Here is a 20,051-nt window from a genome sequence, read left to right as displayed (position 1 = left end):
ACTCTCCCTGGCTCTCTCTCTCTCTCTCTCTGACATTTCCCTTTTTCCTGCTTGGAAATCTTCCCGTATTGCCTATATTTCAATATCTGTGCCCTTCAATTCCCCTTTTCTCACTGCCTCGTTTTTAATCAATCTCTGTCCTGTTAAGATTACAGATTTCTTGGAAGAGAATGCAGTTCTTTACAACTGTGAGAAAATGAAAAAAAGAGGGGAGATCAGAAAGAAGAGAAAAAGATCCATATTTTCCTCCAACAGGGACATTCAAAAATAGTTTTTTTTCACTCATGCGTTGAATATTGCTCATACCAAATCACTCTATTTATTCCTAGTCCAGTCCAGTCTGCATATTTCTGCCAATCATACTGACTCCGTCCAATATTGGCATGTAAGAAAACCTTAGAACACTGTTTTTAACCAGACCCAGCCGTGCCGCTCTCCAGAATGTAATCAAAGTAGGGCTTGGCCCCTGCTAGCAATCACCTCTCCTGATCTGATCAGAGACGGGCTCATTGCTAGAGGAACCCTCCTGCTAAGAGAAACCACAATGAGCAGCCAGCCAGAAAGACAGACAGGCAGACAGTCATAACGTCTCAGCAGATGCCAGATTCAGACGAGATTGGAGCTGTATCATGAAACCCTCACAGCTTCCTACTTGTCTGACTACATCTGTGAATGTAATAGCATGGGTACATTACGTGCCTGGAGTCAACCAGGTCAGTGCATCATACTTGATGCTGATGTTTAAGTTTCTACCACTGAATAAAACATACGTTTGCGAAATGTCAATGTGATTTTGTTTTCACAGTCAAGGTGAGCTTATTGCGTTTGTATGGAAATGTGTCTGTTTCCACACCGTGCCCAGGAGCACACACGAGAATGTGAACACATTAACTACCGGTGTTGTAAAGGGAAAGTGTGATACACGATCACTTGGCAATGTTACACTACAGAACCAACATGTAGTTACTGTAACCTCGTTCCCTCTCTCTCTCTCTCTCTCTCTCTCTCTCTCTCCCTCTCAACCCATATCAAATTGTATTTGTCACATACACATATTTAGCAGATGTTATTGCGGGTGTATCAATAACTGTCCCTCACTCCCTCTCTGCAGGCTGTGGACTATGAGAGTCGTAGCTCCTACTCTTTCTCCGTGGAGGTGTTGAACCCCATGGTGGACCCTCGTTTCCTCCGTCGTGGGCCCTTTAAGGACCGCGCCTCCATCCGGGTGGCCGTGCTGGACGCAGACGAGCCGCCCCGCTTCTCCCGGGCTCGCTACCGTATGGATGTGTCGGAGAACTGCCCTCCCGCCTGCACCGTGGGACGGGTTAGTGCTGTGGACCCTGATACTGGACTCACCAATAACATCAGGTACTGGACTAGAGTGGATCCTATACAGACCAGGGGAGAACCTCTGTCCCCTCTCATTGAGGCCCTGAAGTTCAAGGCCGACCGGGATCCTCCATTATAGTGAATGAGAAAACCTCAACGGGAAAAGGGCCATCTTCGTATAAATCAGGGATGGGCAACTTTGATGGGGGTGGGGGCTATCATGATGAGCCTCAGTGGCTCGCGGGTCTGCGTGCCCACATCCATACCCACACATGCAGTCAGAGCCAGCCCTAGCCTTTTGGGGGCCCTAAGTTAAATTTTGGTTTTGGGGCCCCCCACCTTGAAAGCAAAACATTTTAGCGGACCCCTCTTGACAGTAGAGATAAATTGAAGTTTTATAGTTAGCATGCTGCAATTCTATACATTTTGTCATGAGGCGGAGAGAAAATTTGCAGTACAAGTATAGATAGCTGTACAAGTTTAGATAGCTGGCCGCTAGACTAATTTACCAATCTAAAGATTTTTTTGCTGATATGGGCTAATTTTGGAACTGTCAGTGACTGATATAACAAGAGAAAAATTGCTGATGCACAACCAAATTTCGAAATTGCACCTTTGTATTCTACCATTCTAACTCTCTACAGTAAGTTGAGACCCCGACCGACCCTGACCGAGGGTCCACCCCGGTCGGCCTTCAACTTGAGATCCTCAATGAGAGGGGTCAGCACTGAGCTAGCCTGCAACGTCACTTCCTGGTGTAGCTCAAACTGCACGTTATATCTTGAAAATATTCCCCATGAGATGCCATCTTAGTCGCTAAAATCAACTTCCTTGAATTCAAATGCGCTGTTCAGGCTTCACATAGAAATTAATGGTGTGACATCATTGATGGGTTTATCCATTTATGTATGCCATCTATGATATAGACAGACAGACTGAAAGACAAACAAGCATGTGCAAACGCACGCATGCACACACTAAGAAAGGTGCAAGGCAAAATTATATATATCCCATAGTGACAAAGCGAAAACAGTTTTTAGAAATGTTTGCAAATCTATTAATTTACATAAGTATTCAGACACTTTGCTATGAGACTCGAAATTGAGCTCAGGTACATCCTGTTTCCATTGATCATCCTTGAGCTGTTTCTACAACTTGATTGGAGTCCAGCTGTGGTAAATTCAATTGATTGGTCGTGATTTGAAAAGGCACACACCTGTCTATTTAAGGTCCCACAGTTGACAGTGCATGTCAGAGAAAAAAACAAGCCATGAGGTCGAAGGAATTGTCTGTAGAGCACCGAGACAGGATTGTGTCAAGGCACAGATCTGGGTACAAAAAATGTCTGCAGCATTGAAGGTCCCCAAGAAAACAGCGGTTTCCATCATTCTTAAATGGAGGAGGTTTGGAACCATCGGGACTCTTCCTAGAGCTGGCCACCCGGCCAAACTGAGCAATCGGGGAAGAAGGGCCTTGGTCAGGGAGGTGACCAAGAACCTGATGGTCACTCTGACAGAGCTCCAGAGTTCCTCTGTGGAGATGGGAGAACCTTCCAGAAGGATAACCATCTCTGCAGCACTCTACCAATCAGGCCTTTATCGTAGTAGCCAGATGGAAGCCACTCCTCAGTAAAAGGCACATGACAGACAGATTGGAGTTTGCCAAAAGGCACCAAAAGACTATCAGACCATGAGAAACAAGATTCTCTGGTCTGATGAAACCAAGATTGAACTCTTTGACATGAATGCCAAGCATCACATCTGGAGGAAACCTGGCACCATCCCTACGGTGAAGCATGGTGGTGGCAGCATCATGCTGTGTGGATGTTTTTCAGCGGAAGGGACTGGGAGACTAGTCAGGGTTGAGGCACAGATGAATGGAGTAAAGTACTGAGAGATCCTTGATGAAAACCTGCTCCAAAGCTCTCAGGACCTCAGACTGGGGCAAAGGTTCACCTTCCAACAGGACAACGACCATAAGCACACAGCCAAGACAACAGAAGTAAAGTACTGAGAGATCTTAAGTGGCCCAGCCAGAGCCCGGACTTGAACCCGATCGAACATCTCTGGGGAAACCTTAAAATAGCTGTGCAGAAAAGCTCCCCATCCAATTTTTACCTTTATTTAACTAGGCAAGTTAGTTAAGAACAAATTCTTATTTTCAATGACAGCCTAGGAACAGTGGGTTAACTGCCTTGTTCATGGGCAGAACGACAGGTTTGTACCTTGTCATCGCAGGGATTTCAACTTGCAAAATTTTGGTTTCTAGCCCAACGCTCTAACCACTAGGCTACCCTGCCGCCCTGACAGAGCTTGAGAGGATCTGCAGAGAAGAATGGGAGAAACTACCCAAATACAGGTGTGCCAAGCTTGATGCTGTAATCGCTGCCAAAGGTGCTTTAACAAAGTACTGAGTAAAGGACTGAGTTAAGCTTTAACAAAGTCTGAATACTTATAGAAATGTTATGTTTCCATTTTTCTTTTTTTATAAATTTGCACAAATTTATAAAAAACGTTTTCGCTTTGTTATTATGGTGTATTGTGTGTAGATTAATGAGGAGAAAAAAAAAATGTAAGCAATTTTTGAATAATGCTGTAACGTAAAACAAAATGTGGAAAAAATTCAAGGGGTCTGAATACTTTCCGAAGGCACTGTTTAAAAAAAAAATTGCTAAAATTTCTAAGAACCTGCTTTTGCTTTGTCATTATGGGGTATTGTGTGTAGATTGATGAGGGGGAAAAAATATTTAATCCATTTTAGAATAAGGCTGTAACGTTAAACAAAATGTGGAAAAATTCAAGGGGTCTGAATACTTTCCGAAGGCACTGTATGTTCTCTTCAGAAATGCTTATGTTGCCTCTGTTGCCTCCATGTTGTGCAGTCTGTCTTTGCATCTTCTCTGCTGTCACTGTATATCTCTGTCTGTCACTCCAAAGTGTTAATTGCTGTTTTCTTCCTATGTCCACTGCACTCACCTCTGAGCTGTCTCTGCATAGCATCCTTTCCCACAGCACTGGTATCAGAAGACCACACTGTCAGTGCTGGGCCCAGCAGCATCCTAGTTGTGAATGAATAAACACATTTATTAGATGAAGAAGAACGATTACTAAATAAATGCCTAATAGATGAGCATTGGCTGATAATACCTTGTGAAAGCCTTACTACTAATATTGCTGTAATACATGTCCCTCCCTATCCTAAGGGTTAATTACTATTACATATATAATATAGAGCCAAAATATCAATTGACTGGTAGTACATGTGTCAGTGAGTCTCTCTCTCTCTCGCTCTGTCTTGCGCTCTCTCTCTCTCTCTCTCTGTTATCTCCCTACGTCCACGACACTTGACTGTTGCAGCTGAGCTGTCTGTGCTGTTAAGCCTAGAATAACTGGGACCAGAAGACCAGGGGAGCCAAGCAATATCCTAGCCGAGGGTAACAGTTTATTTTAAGGGTCCATAGTAAACCATTTATAAGGAATTTAAAACCATTAGCTGATCATTTATTCATTCTTACTCCCACATTTGTAAATGTTAGTAAGCTAGTTATTCACAGTTCTTCATGTATATACAGTATATTTCCTGAAACATCCTGTGTTGTGTGCTTGTTCTTTTACCAGGTACTGCAAGAACGCTTACCAATGGCATGCCCATCTTTATGTGAGAAATTACACTGGTCACTCAAAACATTGATAAAGTATTTATAAAGTATAAATAGCACTCACTTTAGATTAGGGACTGCAAAAAATACTTTACGAAATATTAGTAAATGGTTTATTAATTTGGGAGTAATGATTCATACATGGTGAACACACAATTTATAAATACCTTGTAAATGTTTTTTTACGGACCCTTAATGTAAAGTGTTACCCATCCTAGTTCTGAATGAATAAACACATACAGTACCAGTCAAAAGTTTGGACACAATGTAGAAAATAGTAAAAATAAAGAAAAACCCTTAAATGAATGGTGGTTTCCAAACTTTTGATTGGTACTGGATATTAGACAAAGAGGAAAATCATGGAATAAATGTCTTGTAGATGACCATTGGCTTATATAATACATTTTAAAGGCCTAATTATCAATTTAAAAGTAGTGCATTTCAAGTGTTCCTCCCTGCCCACATAGCTAAGTGTTTACAGTGCCTTAAGAAAGTATTCATACCCATGAACTTATTCCACATTTTGTTGTGTTACAGCCTGAATTCAAAATGGATTAAATAGATATTTTTATCTCTCACCCATCTGGACACAATACCCTACAACAACAAAGGGAAAACATGTTTTTAGAAATGTTTGCAAATGTATTCAAATGAAATACAGAAAATACTTTGAGTCTTTTTGGGTATGTCTCTAAGAGCTTTGCACACCTGTATTGTACAATATTTGCCCATTATTCTTTTGAAAATTCTTCAAGCTCAGTCAAGTTGATTGTTGATCATTGCTAGACAGTCATTTTCAGGACTTGCCATTGATCTTCAAGCCGATTTAAGTAAAAACTGTAACTAGGCCACTCAGGAACATCCAACATTCTTTTTATCCCAAAAAACTTCATAGTCCTTGCCGATGACAAGCATACCCATAATATGATACAGCCACCACCATGCATGAAAATATGATGAGTGGTACTCAGTGATGTGTTGATATCCCCCAAACATAATGCTTTGTATTCAGGACAAAAAGTAAATTTCTTTGCAACAAACCGGATACATGTTTTGGAATATTTTTATTCTGTACAGGCTTTCTTCTTTTCACTCTGTTATTTAGGTTAGTATTATGGAGTAACTACAATGTTGTTGATCCATCCTCAGTTTTCTCATATCACAACCATTAATCTCTATAACTGTTTTAAAATCACCATTGGCATGGTGAAATCCTTGAGCAGTTTCCTTCTTCTCCGGCAACTGAGTTAGGAAAGACGCCTGTATCTTTGTAGTGACTGGGTGTAGTATTGCCCCAATTTACCTTTATACATGGTGGCTTGTGTTTAGCAAAAAGCACTGTATAAATGTCTTAACAGATGGCTATTGCCTTACCTACATGTTATAAAAGCCATTCTAATGGCTTGTTAGACTATTTTGCAGGGAGCCTAGTATCTAAATGTTCCTCCGAATCCCCCCTTCGCTAATTAGCCTACTATTATAAGTATGAAATATATTTCATACACTATACAGACAAAATATGAGGCCTAACTGGCAGCAGTAGGCTGCATGATCTGTGTTAGTGTACGTAAATGTGTCTTTCTCCTTTTTTTTCCTACCTCGACTGCACCACAGCAGCTTATCTGTCATTTCTCACAGACGGAGCATTCAAACCAGCAGAACCTGAACTTGTAGCAAATTAAGTTGTTTCATTTCACACAGTTAGCAGCATCAGCCTCAAGTGCTTTTTTTTTGCTCTCTAACAATTTCGGCAACACCTTTCCGTTTTGACTGAGTGACTGACACAGTGGCGATTTTAGCATATAAATCTTGGTGGGGCAAACCAATTGTTTTTTTTTATGCATGCCAGAAAAGCCACTACACAACACAACACTAAACAATACATGAATTGGACTATAACGGTGACAAACAGTGCCCACAAACTGTTAGGGCCTACATAAAGCTGTCCCAACAGCAGAGCTTTATTTTCAGCACCATATAGTGAATCCTTACCACTGCTACACCTGGTTATCAGCGGATCCTTGTCTGGCAGCGAAACAGTTAATTCAGCCTCGTTTACTGCCTTTTTAAAAAACATAGCTGATATGGCTGACTTGGTAAAACAAATGTGTTTTTCTACTGACAATTGAGATGTACAAACTAAGGCATAAGGGGATGAGCGGATAAGAGGCAATCCATAATTTTGATTAAGACAATAATGAGCGAGTTAGGACAGACTTAGTCAATATAACTATTTGTTCAGCACTTTTGAAATGTACAGTGACAGAATTCAGAACTTGGGCCGTTCTTACAGTATTCTCCCTGTACACCAAGTCAGAACCGTAGGATAAATAAAGGGGGCATATAAGCAGACAATGAAAGCTCTTACAATATTTGATGATGACATTTCTCTAAAACAGGCTACTTGTGCACCACCAAGTCAGAACAGTAGGCTAAGTTATGAGGGGAAAAGGGAGCAAATTATTAGGGTGAGGCACATGGGCTACTAACAGCTTACTACACAACATACACTTAGTATTACTTTCTTAGCTACAGTATGCATATCTCCCTGGCTTATTACATAATATATGCAGCAGCATGCAATACCTTTTTGGACTCACCTTGTTGTGCTGTGCTCACTTGAACAGGAAGATGGTGGGGCATTCTTTCTTGTGGGCAAATTTTGTCATCAAACTTTGTCATCAAAGTCTGGCATTCTCTGGATTTTATGGCGCTTTCAAGACAACTGGGAACTCTGGGGAAAAAACAAAGGCGAATCATGACGTAAGTGATCTTCAGGTCGGAGCTCTAGAAAGATCCCTGAGTTCCCAACTTGCAAATCCGAGTTGGATGACCGTTGAAAACGTATTTTCCCAGTCGGAGCTTGTTTTTTTCCGAGTTCCCAGTTGTCTTGAACTCACTGAAGTCTGATATTTCCCAGTTCCTAGTTTCCAGTTGTTTTGAGTGCTGCAGAAGTCATGCTGGATTGACAGCATTGCCAATGTTTAATGTTTATACTTTTTAGCTTGGAAAAGAGACCCATAGACCCAGACTTGGACCACACACCCACTCCACTGTATAGCAGGCTAGTGATTGCTTTGCAACACTTGCAGCTAGCCACTGATTCCATCCAAACCACTCATTGTTGAATTTGCATTTTACAACTTGTGTAATGTTTATGTCCAATGGCCTATGAGCACCGTTAGGTTTTATCTATAATTTCTCTTCATATGACAACGATTGAGAAGGATTTTCCAATAGATTGTCGACTTGATTCATGATGATGACTTCTAGCTAAGATTTTAAAAGTATGATTTTGACATGATCAGTCCAATCAAAGCTACGGTTGATATAATGTCATTTTATCTGTGGCAATGACCTTGAGCCTTAGTGGGCTTGAATTTTTGAGCTCTCCCTGTAGATTTTGCAGTGACGTAGTGTCCCCATGAGTGACAGAACGCTGAGCCAATCCTGGCACAATTATTGTATTTTATTTATTTAACCGTTATTTAACTAGGCAAGTCAGTTAAGAACAAATTCTTATTTACAATGACAGCCTACCCTGGCCAAACACAGACGCCACTGGGCCAATTGTACACTGCCCAATCACAGCTAGATGTGCTACAGCCTGGATTCAAACCAGGAATTGTAGTGATGCCTCTTGCACTGAGATGCAGTGCCTTAGACCGCTGTGCCACTAGAGAACATTACCAACCCCTATGCTCCGTATTTTCCACTGGCTGCCCCACCACCACAGAAAGCACTGAGCTAGGCTGAAACACCAATCAGAAAACCGGCGAACCCATCTTGATAGGGGGGCCGTTGCCCACTGGTTAGCGAAACACTCAATGTGGATGATTATGACAACATGACAATTATGACAAAGTCATTAAAGAAACTGGCTCATGGGCTCCTGGCCTTGTCCATTTTTTAAAGTGTTATATGTAGAAATGTTTTTTTGGGGGGGGACCAGCCCACCCCAATAAAAGGGTCCGGCCCTTCTGGCATTTGCCAGAATTGCCAGACGGCCAATCCGCCTATGAACGGTAGTTAGAATGTTCATTGAGATATTTAGATAAGTCAGATCCACTTCAAATGAGTTCGTATCGACTACGATAATTTGCGATAGTAATTCCACGGCCATTTATATCCTCTCATCCTTATCTTCCTCTTTCTCTCTCCCTCTCTTCTGCCCCTCTCTCTCTTGGTTTTCTCCCAACTTCTCCCCCCCTTCCTCCATCTCTCCCAGGTTCTCTATTGATCCCCAGTCAGATCCAGAGGCTCTGTACCGTATCACCCCGGACAGCGGCCTCATCACCACGGCCATGGAGCTGGACCGCGAGCGCGAACAATGGCACAACATCACCGTCATTGCCACACAGAGAGGTCAGAGGGCACAACCTTGTCATCATTTAGGGCTAGGAGTGTTCCCCGACCACTTGATCTGACCAGGATTAACTCTACACTAGCTATAGTCTACCTTTTCACCCTAGTCATTACACCTATAAACCCTCATAAAATGAAGTCGTAGAGAGCTGAAATACAATACACTCCACTAAGCAGCTTTACTTGATATGTCTTGATGGCTTATATTAGCTACACAGTGCCAGTGGTACTAGTGGTAGCAGCAGTGTAGTGCCCCAATGCTTCATTCATGGTGATAGTAGCAGGGCTTATAGCATGTTAGCACCGGGTGTGAAATTAGGGGGAATCAATGGAGGGCGACCACCTTGGATGGGAGATAGCAGATCCTAATTAAACTACCATTTCCACCAGCTAAGAAAAATCCCAAATGAACCCCTTAAAGTCATATCAGTTAGTGGTAACACAGTAGTACCAACAGTAGTGGTTAGTGTGGTGACAGTGCTAGTCTTTATTTAGGCAGTGCTACTGGCCGGCGTGGCAGTGGGTCTTCAGTAGTTGTAATGCTGCTGCCAGAGTTGATTAATGAGCTCCATAGAGTAACCAGACCGTTGGAGGCGGTATCAGTATTGCTAACTGTCTCTTCTCTCAGTGGCCAGAGGCAGCCTCTCTCCTCTGCTCTCACTGCCTGCCACTACACTGGGAGCTCATTGCCTGCTATGTGGACCTAAGGCTTCCGTCCATAACATGGTGTTACTGCTCAGAGTGTGTGAACACAGTCCAAAGAGACTACCCAAAAATGTGTGTGTGTGTGTGTGGGCCGAAATGTGTGTGTGTGTGGGCCGAAATGTGTGTGTGGACTCATGTGAGCAGTCCAAACTGAGTCAGTGCCTTCCAAAGTGTGTGTGGGTGTGTGAATGCAGTGTGGACTCCGTCCCAATCCATTTAAACTGTGCCCTGATGTAACTGCTTTGCATGAATGTCGGCTCACCTATATTGTTATTGTTGGATGTTGGAGCTTTGAAAAGTCAGTTTGATGTGGAAAGAGAGCGATGGAGGCCCTAATTCCAACGCTCAATCTTAAAATATAGCAATATCCCCCAGATTCAGCCAGATTGATAAAACATCACATGACAAATGCTATGTTCACTTTAGATTCAAACCAAATCTATTGAAGGCAACCATGTAGGCTAGGTCACAAGGACACCCTAGCGGATTGATCAGCTGAGTTGAGATGTGTTGGCCACTCTGCGGTCGTGAAATGCTCTCTGTAGTGACACGGATGTCCCTGGTTCCTCTCCCCCAGACAACCCCAGTCAGGTGTCCAGAGTGGTGGTTACCATAGAAACGCTGGACCTGAATGACAATGCTCCCGAGCTGGACAGAAAGTACACAACAGCCATGTGTGACTCATCAGCCACCGGACAGGTCAGTCAGAGAGAGAGAGTGGGTGTGTGTGTGTGCTGGCGTGCATGTGTAAAAAGTCTTTGAGTGTTCTTGTCGATTCCTTCGATCATTTAGTCCACGCTTCCTCCGTCTTTCTGCCTCTATTTCTGTCTTGCTTTTTCCACGTTGCCATGTTGTCTCTGTTCCAGTAATTTGTTGTCTTTGTCCATCTGTTCCTTCTATCTGTGTTTGTGTTTATTCCCTCTTTTGTGTGCCTGTGTCTTTGTTGTTCTGTCTCACGATCTGTGAATCTACAGGAACCGTCTTGCAGGGACGTAATCCATCAGCCAACTATTGTACACTGAACAAAAATATAAGCGCAACATGTAAAGATCCCAGAAATGTTCCACATGCACAAAAAGCTTATTTCTCTCAAATTTGGGGAACACATTTCTTTACATTCCTGTTAGTGAGCATTTCTCCTTTGCCAAGATAATCCATCCACCTGACAGGTGTGGCATGTCAAGAAACTGATTAAACAGCACGATCATTACACAGGTGCACCTTGTGCTGGGGACAATAAAATGCCACTCTAATGCCGTTTTGTCAGACAACACAATGCCAGAGATGTCTCAAGTTTTGAGGGAGAGTGCAATTGGCATGCTGACTGCAAGAATGTCTACCTGAGTTGTTGCCCGATCCTGTAGGTTCATGCTCTACAACATTCGCAGAGTACGACCCTGCCTCACACAGGAAGCGGCGCAGGTCCTAGTCCAGGCACTTGTCATCTCCCGTCTGGATTACTGCAACTCGCTGTTGGCTGGGCTCCCTGCCTGTGCCATTAAACCCCTACAACTCATCCAGAACGCCGCAGCCCGTCTGGTGTTCAACCTTCCCAAGTTCTCTCACGTCACCCCGCTCCTCCGCTCTCTCCACTGGCTTCCAGTTGAAGCTCGCATCCGCTACAAGTCCATGGTGCTTGCCTACGGAGCTGTGAGGGGAACGGCACCTCCGTACCTTCAGGCTCTGATCAGGCCCTGCACCCAAACAAGGGCACTGTGTTCATCCACCTCTGGCCTGCTCGCCTCCCTACCTCTGAGGAAGCACAGTTCCCGCTCAGCCCAGTCAAAACTGTTCGCTGCTCTGGCACCCCAATGGTGGAACAAGCTCCCTCACGACGTCAGGACAGCGGAGTCAATCACCACCTTCCGGAGACACCTGAAACCCCACCTCTTTAAGGAATACCTGGGATAGGATAAAGTAATCCTTCTAACCCCCCCCCCCCCCTTAAAAGAATTAGATGCACTATTGTAAAGTGGTTGTTCCACTGGATATCATAAGGTGAATGCACCAATTTGTAAGTCGCTCTGGATAAGAGCGTCTGCTAAATGACTTAAATGTAAATGTAAATAAGCTGCCTCCAACGTCATTTTAGAGAATTTGGCAGTACATCCGACCGGCCTCACAACCACAGACCACGTGTATGGCGTCGTGTGGGCAAACGGTTTGCTGATGTCAACATTGAGAAGATAGTGCCCCATGGTGGAGGTGGGATTATGGTATAGGCAGGCATAAGCTACGGACAACGAACACAACAATGTCAATTTGATTGCACATGATACCGTGACGAGAACCTGAGGCCCATTCTCGTGCCATCTATCCGCTGCCATCAAGTCACGTTTCAGCATGATAGTGCACGACCCCATGTTGCAAGGATCTGTACACAATTCCTGGGACCTGAAAATGTCCCAGTTCTTCCATGTATCATGCTGCATGAGGCAAATGGTGGTCACACCAGATACTTACTGGTTTTCTGATCCACGCCACTACCTTTTTTTTAAGGTATCTGTGACCAACAGATGCATATCCGTATTCCTAGTCATGTGAAATCCATATATTAGGGCCTAATGAATTGATTTCAATTGACAGATTTCCTTATATGAACTGTAACTCAGTAAAATCTTTGAAATTGTTGCATTTATTTTTGTTCAGTATATAATGGATCTGAAAATATATGTATTTTTTTATAAAGACATTAAAACAGAGAAAATAAAGTTTATAATGTAGAAACCCTTTCAAAATGAGAGCCATAGCTTCTGCATAACTCAGAAACTTCCTAACATCTAATTCCTGGTCTGAATCACTGCGCTAGCACTAATGCACTCTAAAGTCCATTAAAGAGGTATGTTGTATTGCCTGTTCTCCACAGGCAGTATTTTAAGAGAGTCCCAATGGTTTAAACTGAGATAATATTCACTAGATCGAATAAGATCATTTATTTTCTAAGTGCATCTCCACAGTCGGAACCCAGGCTTAGTAGATTGTATACGGAAAGCCAACCCAGTCATTCCCTACTCTGTTATGGCTAGATATACTTTAATTACTTCCTACTTGGTATTAAAGGTTATATCTAGCAGAGTCTGTTTGTTTTGATTAGGTAAATGCTGAACTCTTGCACAGGGATGTGGGCGGTAGTTAAAGGAATGCGTTGTTACAAAGTGCTCTTTCTCGATCTCTATTATTTTTCTCATATCCCCCTTCTATCTCTTCTACCTCTGCTGCTACAGTGAGGGGAAAAAAGTATTTGATCCCTGCTGATTTTGTACGCTTGCCCACTGACAAAGAAATGATGTCTATCATTTTAATGGTAGGTTTATTTGAACAGTGAGAGACAGAATAACAACAAAAAAATCCAGAAAAATGTCAAAAATGTTATAAATTGATTTGCATTTTAATGAGGGAAATAAGTATTTGACCCTCTCTCAATCAGAAAGATTTCTCACTCCCAGGTGTCTTTTATACAGATAACGATCTGAGATTAGGAGCACACTCTTAAAGGAAGTGCTCCTAATCTCAGCTTGTTACCTGTATAAAAGACATCTGTCCACAGAAGCAATCAATCAATCAGATTCCAAACTCTCCACCATGGCCAAGACCAAAGAGCTCTCCAAGGATGTCAGGGACAAGATTGTAGACCTACACAAGGCTGGAATGGGCTACAAGACCATCGCCAAGCAGCTTGGTGAGAAGGTGACAACAGTTGGTGCGATTATTCGCAAATGGAAGAAACACAAAAGAACTGTCAATCTCCCTTGGCCTGGGGCTCCATGCAAGATCTCACCTCGTGGAGTTGCAATGATCATGGGAACGGTGAGGAATCAGCCCAGAGCTACATGGGAGGATCTTGTCAATGATCTCAAGGCAGCTGGGACCATAGTCACCAAGAAAACAATTGGTAACACAGTACGCCGTGAAGGACTGAAATCCTGCATCGCCCGCAAGGTCCCCCTGCTCAAGAAAGCACATATACATGCCCATCTGAACATCTGAATGATTCAGAGGACAACTGAGTGAAGGTGTTGTGGTCAGATGAGACCAAAATGGAGCTCTTTGGCATCAACTCAACTTGCCATGTTTGGAGGAGGAGGAATGCTGCCTATGACCCCAAGAACACCATCCCCACCGTCAAACATGGAGGTGGAAACATTATGCTTTGGGGGTGGTTTTCTACTAAGGGGACAGGACAACTTCACCGCATCAAAGGGACGATGGACGGGGCCATGTACCGTCAAATCTTGGTTGAGAACCTCCCCTCAGCCAGGGCATTGAAAATGGGTCATGTATGGGTATTCCAGCATGACAATGACCCAAAACACACGGCCAAGGCAACAAAGGAGTGGCTCAAGAAGAAGCACATTAAGGTCCTGGAGTGGCCTAGCCAGTCTCCAGACCTTAATCTAATAGAAAATCTGTGGAGGGAGCTGAAGGTTTGAGTTGCCAAACGTCAGCCTCGAAACCTTAATGACTTGGAGAAGATCTGCAAAGAGGAGTGAGACAAAATCCCTCCAGAGATGTGTGCAAACCTGGTGGCCAACTACAAGAAACGTCTGACCCCTGTGATTGCCAACAAGGGTTTTGCCACCAAGTACTAAGTCATGTTTTGCAGAGGGGTCAAATACTTATTTCCCTCATTAAAATGCAAATCAATTCATAACATTTTTGACATGCGTTTTTCTGGATTTTTTTGTTGTTATTCTGTCTCTTACTGTTCAAATAAACCTACCATTAAAATGATAGACTGATAATTTCTTAGTCAGTGGGCAAACGTACAAAATCAGCAGGGGATCAAATACTTTTTCCCTCACTGTATCTATCTATCTATCTATCTATCTTTCTCTTTCTCTTCTTGTCTGTGTGTCTCTCGCCGACCTCCCCCTCCCCCATCCTCCCTCCCCCTCCCAATCGTTCCTCCTCTGTGTCTGGTCTCACCCTCTCTCTTATCTCTTCCATTCAGGTGGTGCAGGTGTTGCGTGCGATTGATAGAGATGAGGGAGGGAATGACAGCGCTGTCTATTTCAGCATCCCTCCAGAGTCCAGCGTCGCCCTCAACTTCAGCATCAGGGACAGTGGAGGTGTGTATAGTCTCTCTCCCTTTCTTTCTCTTACATCTCTCTCTCTCTCTCTCTCTCTCTCTCTCTCTCTCACACACACGTCCCATCTCGCTCCCCCTCTCTGTCTGGCCCCCTCTCTCTCACACACACTCCTCTCCCCCCTCTTCTCTCTCTGTCTCTACCTATCTCCTCTACCATCCATCTCACAGCCTCCGTGCCTTCAAATGTTTACATCTTTTATCCTCCTCCCCTTTTGTTTCCCCTGTTGTTTACCTTTGCCTCTACTCTACATCCATCTTTTCCCAATGCTTTCGGACACATCCTCTGAGGGAAGCTGTGGGAAGCTATGGAAATAACATTATATAGTAGAGATTTCATTCAATTAAATTCAGGTGTGTTACTTGTGTTTTTTCCCCCCTCTAATGTTGTATTTCCCTCTGTCTCGCTCTCTTCCTCCAGGCCCCACCGGCACCCTGTTGCTCTTGTCGCCCCTGCAGCCCCTCTCCCGCTCCTCTTCCTCCTCCCTCACGCTGCACGTCCCCCTGGTACTAAGAGACGGGACATCTGGCCTGACCTCCACCGGGACGGTCACCGTGTCCGTCTGCCCCTGCCTGAGAGGAGGGGCCCGGGCTGGGGAGAAGGAGAGGCAGGAGAGGCAGACGGAGGGAGACTGGGAGTGGGAGAGAGAGACGGTGTGTGTCCCCCAGCAGTCCACCTCTCCTTCCCCTGGGCTTAGCACCGCCGCCCTGCTGGCCATCCTGGCCTGTGTTGCCACTCTGCTGGGTAAATATACTCAATCCTGGTCTCAGAGACCCAGATCCACAGGGTGTGCACTGCAGGCGTTCGTTACAACACACTAGCACACCTTATCCAACCAATCAAGACTTGATGATTAGGTGGTTAGTTATCCTACTGGGAAACACAAACCTAATTTACATCAAATTGGATTGGAATTTTACTGGGAATGACCTCCTGAATGCCTACGTCGATCCAATTCCAATGTGACAGGGGTAGTACAGTACACAGTGTATCTATGTCTGACTGGCTGTGGCTCTAAGTCAATTACTGATTTTAGCATGCAGGGCAGAGATATGCTATACCAACACTCTAATCTGCCCCTTCCAGTGTTTGTTTACTCTCTCTCTCCCTCCCCACCTCCCACCCCCAGCGGTCAGTGCCTTGTCCCTGTCCCTCCGCCGTCAGAAGCGGGACTCTCTGTCCCCCCTGGAGGAGGACGATGTGCGGGAGAACATCATCACCTACGACGACGAGGGTGGGGGTGAGGCCGACACGGCCGCCTTCGACATTGCAGCGCTCCAGAGCGCCCCCCACAGCTCACGCAGGGTATACCGCACCCTGGACAGCAGGAACATGTGAGTGTGTGTTTAATTGAAAGCTGTACTAGGAAAAAACACAGGCACATACAACTCCAGTCCTCAAGAGTTCTCAGGAGTCTCTCTAAGACTGTATTGATCCACTTAGATCATGTGTTGCCTCAAAACTAATCAGCCTCTTATCTAAAAAATAAAGAGGAAAACTATGACACTTTATTCTACACTTTGTTGGGCACCACTAACTTCCACTTTCCCTCAAACATGGTCAATTGTTCTGAGTGATATATGTCTATGTTATCTTATCCCTCAATGGTATTTGTTTCTGTGTAAAGCTGCTGTAACATGCTATAACATGTAGTCTAGCCTTGTCACACCCTATCTTCTATCCCCCAGACGCTACTCCCAGCACGTCCAGGACAAAGCCCAGTCTTACAGCTGGGCCCAGAACCCGACCCTGGACCCGACCTACTCCGGCCCTGGAGGGCCCATGTACGGCCGCCTCTGCTACAGCAGCCATACCCTACCTGTTCTCCGACGTACTCCAGGGAGCCAGTTTGAGCCGGGCCTGTCTGAGCTGGCCTACCGCTTCCCTGGGAGCCAGCCGGACCACTCGTTGGTCATCCAGAATCAGGGGGCCATGGTGGGGGCCCTGGAGCCAGGGGCCGTGTACATAGGCCCAGCTGAAATCAGCAGCAGAGAGAGCAGAGACGGAACAGGCCTACAGAGCGGGGTTAGCACCTCAGATGGAGGGACACCGCGGACCAATGACAGCCAGGAGAGAGGCGGAGGGGGAGCTATGAGCAACTGTACAGAGAACAGCAGTGAGCAGCAGAGCCAAAGTCAGGACTCAGTGGACTTGGTAAGAGACAGACACCGTATATCACAATCAGTCAATAAATGTTATCATTTGGTACTCTTATTGCACTGCTGATTGAACAGGATTCTGAGGGAAGATTATGATGAATATGTATTTTTGTAATTTTTTTAAAAATTTTAATTTAGATTTAAGAAGCTTTCTGTCCTTCTTTCCTTTTTTAACGTTTTGTCTCTTGATTTTCTCCTCCTTCTTCATCCTCCTCTCACAGTGCACTATTAGTTCTTTCTAGTGCTCAATTAACCTCTGCTGCTTCTCTTACCTTCTCAACTCTGTTTCTCTTTCACTCTGTATCTTGCGCGCTGTCTGTCTATTCTTCTTCTGTCTCTCTGCCTTTTGCTTTCTTCCTCACGGCATCTCCTTTCTCTCCCTCATCTTCCTTATCTCCGTTTCTTTCTTTTGGCCTTTTACTTACGCTCCGGCTATCTGCTTTAATTATTTCTCCAATTCATCTCTCCGTTCGTTCCCTTACAATTCTCTCTCCTCTCAACCGCAATATCACATCTTGTTATCCTTTATCTTCTACTTCCACTTAACAGCGCCGTTCCCTTGCCCTGCCCCTGTCCCTAACTGACCCTCCTCCTCCCCGTCCCCTGCAGGTCCAGTCTGAGACCCTCCCCCGGGAGAGGGAGCACAGCCTAGTCCTGACCCGCTCTGGCTCTGTGGTTGGCCAGGGAGGTGCCTGGGTGTGTGACTCGGCCACCCTGCCCATGGCGGGCCGCAGAGCCTCCCGCGCAGGCCTCTCCCCCAAACGCACCGGCTCCGGCTTAGCTGAAGGAGGTTCCTCTGGTGGTGGAGGTGGAGGCCCTGGGGCGAACGGCCCAGACAGCAAGTCTCAGCAGTCAGCCGCCCGCAACTACACCAGTGTCCTGCAGGGGGAGGCAGCAGGACTAAGGCAGGACTACCCTGGGAGCCTGGGGAGGGGAGGGCTGGAGATTGGCAGCAACTTTGTGGTGGCCAGGCCAGACAGGGAAGGCGGAGGGATATCTCTGACTGGCACTTCTTGCGGGGGGATGTACCCAGAAGGGTTCATGGCTGACTGGCGGGACAGGGTGGGTATTGGGGCATACATTTTAGGGAGAAGGGATATGACACCCCAGATGCTGCCCTTCCCAGGGCAGGCCAGGGGCACATATGGGGGCATCATGGGGTATGGGGCAGGGTGGGTCCCAGGGATAGAGGCGGGGAGAGGGGGTCCAGTACCAGGTGGTCACTCCTTGGCCCTCAGGGTGGGTGAGTTCCTCCGCCTTCGTCTGGCTCAGGTCACCTTTGACCCTTCGCAGCCTCCCTATGACTCAGTGCAGGTGTACGGGCTGGAGGGCACAGGGTCACGTGCAGGCTCCCTCAGTTCGCTGGAGAGTGAGGGAGAGAAGGATGCAGAGAAGGAGGAGTGGGGAGGAGGACTGGAGGAGTGGGGTCCGCAATTTCAGGAGCTAGCCAAGCTGTTCCAAGATAGGGAGAAAGAAAAACAAGAGGACAAGGAGAAGGATGGGGAGGGAGGGGTAGAGAACAACAAAAAAGAGGCTGAAAAAGAGGAGGGGCAGAAAGAGGAGCAGTCTGGAGATGAGGGGAAAGACAGAGAGGGAGAAGAAAAAAAGGAGAGAGAATGAGGGAGGGGTGGAAGAATGATTAAAAGGCAAGCAGAGTTAGAATAATGGGAAGAGAAGTTAAAGGAGAGCGAGATGAAGAGGGAGAGTAATAAAAAGAGACAGATAGAAATGAGCCCAGGGAAGCAAGGGCAGGGGAGGGAGTGATTGATGTAATTTAAAGCAATAAGTGGTGAAAGGCTGATATGTGTGAGCACAGATACTGAGACAATGTGCATGATGTTTCTCCACTAAGCAGCAACAATTTGTTAAGTGGTCTGGACAAAGAGAAACAACCTAAACATCCAAGACGGGATTTTCATTCAGCTCTACATCTATAGAAATAGAAAGAGGAGAGTGGGAGTGAGCGAATGTGTTTCTTTGTTTGCGTGTGTGTGGGATGAGGGTGTGCATCTGAGAGAGAGAAATTGGAAACAAATACTTTTGTGGAGGGGGATGATGTGCCAGCAAGACAATACATTCAACAAGGAAGTATGGAAAATTAGGGTACCACACGGAGGAGAAAGGGATATAAGATGAACAAGACAGAGGGATAGAGAAGAAAGACAAAGAGAGAGAGAGAGAGAGGAAGAGAGATGATTGTGCAGAAACTGTCAACTCACTACTTCATTCCAAATAAAAACGATGAATCATTTAAATCGCTGAAAAAGTCGTATCACCGGAAAATACACATTGTGAGAAGAAAAAAAGGGATATGATATTCCCAGGCTTAGCTGAGTGTCGTTGTGTTTACAAACACAGGCTAGACATTTTTTAACATGTTTATTTTTTTTGTGAAGCTTGCGTTCAATTGCCACACTCTATTGCACAGAAAAGCTACCATTCCCCTGAATTAAGATGAAATTGTCAACCCTGTTACGGTCAACTCTGTTACAGTCAACCCTGTTACGGTCAAACCTGTTACTTTATTTGGAACTTAATAGGCACTTACTATAGTATTTTTTTAGTTAACCTCTTGAGATGGGAAAACATGTTTTTTATTAAGATGAAAAAAATTCTCTAATTAGGTGGAATCCAAGTTTATTATGACCAAGTTACACTTCTCAAAAGGCAACGGATTGATGGAACGACCCACACACACTAAAGACTAATTTGTGTTATCAGGCATTGATTGTATAAAAATCACTAAAG

At 45.0% G+C, this 20,051-nt stretch overlaps 1 protein-coding gene across 5 annotated transcripts in view; it reads left to right on the top strand.

Moving 5' to 3' along the window:
* Positions 1-19,536, top strand: part of cdh24b (cadherin 24, type 2b) — a 123,525-nt gene extending 103,989 nt beyond the window's left edge. For 3 of the 5 annotated variants that reach the window (XM_029725130.1, XM_029725131.1, XM_029725132.1), the window contains exons 7-14: positions 1,112-1,368; positions 9,216-9,352; positions 10,635-10,756; positions 15,009-15,126; positions 15,565-15,888; positions 16,274-16,478; positions 16,803-17,298; positions 17,913-19,536. In XM_029725130.1, the coding sequence (XP_029580990.1) occupies positions 1,112-1,368; positions 9,216-9,352; positions 10,635-10,756; positions 15,009-15,126; positions 15,565-15,888; positions 16,274-16,478; positions 16,803-17,298; positions 17,913-18,923 (2,670 nt within the window). In that variant the 3' untranslated portion in view covers positions 18,924-19,536. Of the gene's footprint in view, positions 1-1,111; positions 1,369-9,215; positions 9,353-10,634; positions 10,757-15,008; positions 15,127-15,564; positions 15,889-16,273; positions 16,479-16,802; positions 17,299-17,524; positions 17,859-17,912 lie in introns of those variants that run through there. The other 2 variants (XM_029725133.1, XM_029725134.1) reach the window with 2 other exon arrangements.
* The last annotated feature ends 515 nt before the right edge of the window (positions 19,537-20,051 follow it).

This window comes from Salmo trutta, chromosome 31 (genome assembly GCF_901001165.1).
Source record: "Salmo trutta chromosome 31, fSalTru1.1, whole genome shotgun sequence".
NCBI lineage: Eukaryota > Metazoa > Chordata > Actinopteri > Salmoniformes > Salmonidae > Salmo > Salmo trutta.
This window is presented reverse-complemented; position numbering and strand designations above follow the sequence as displayed.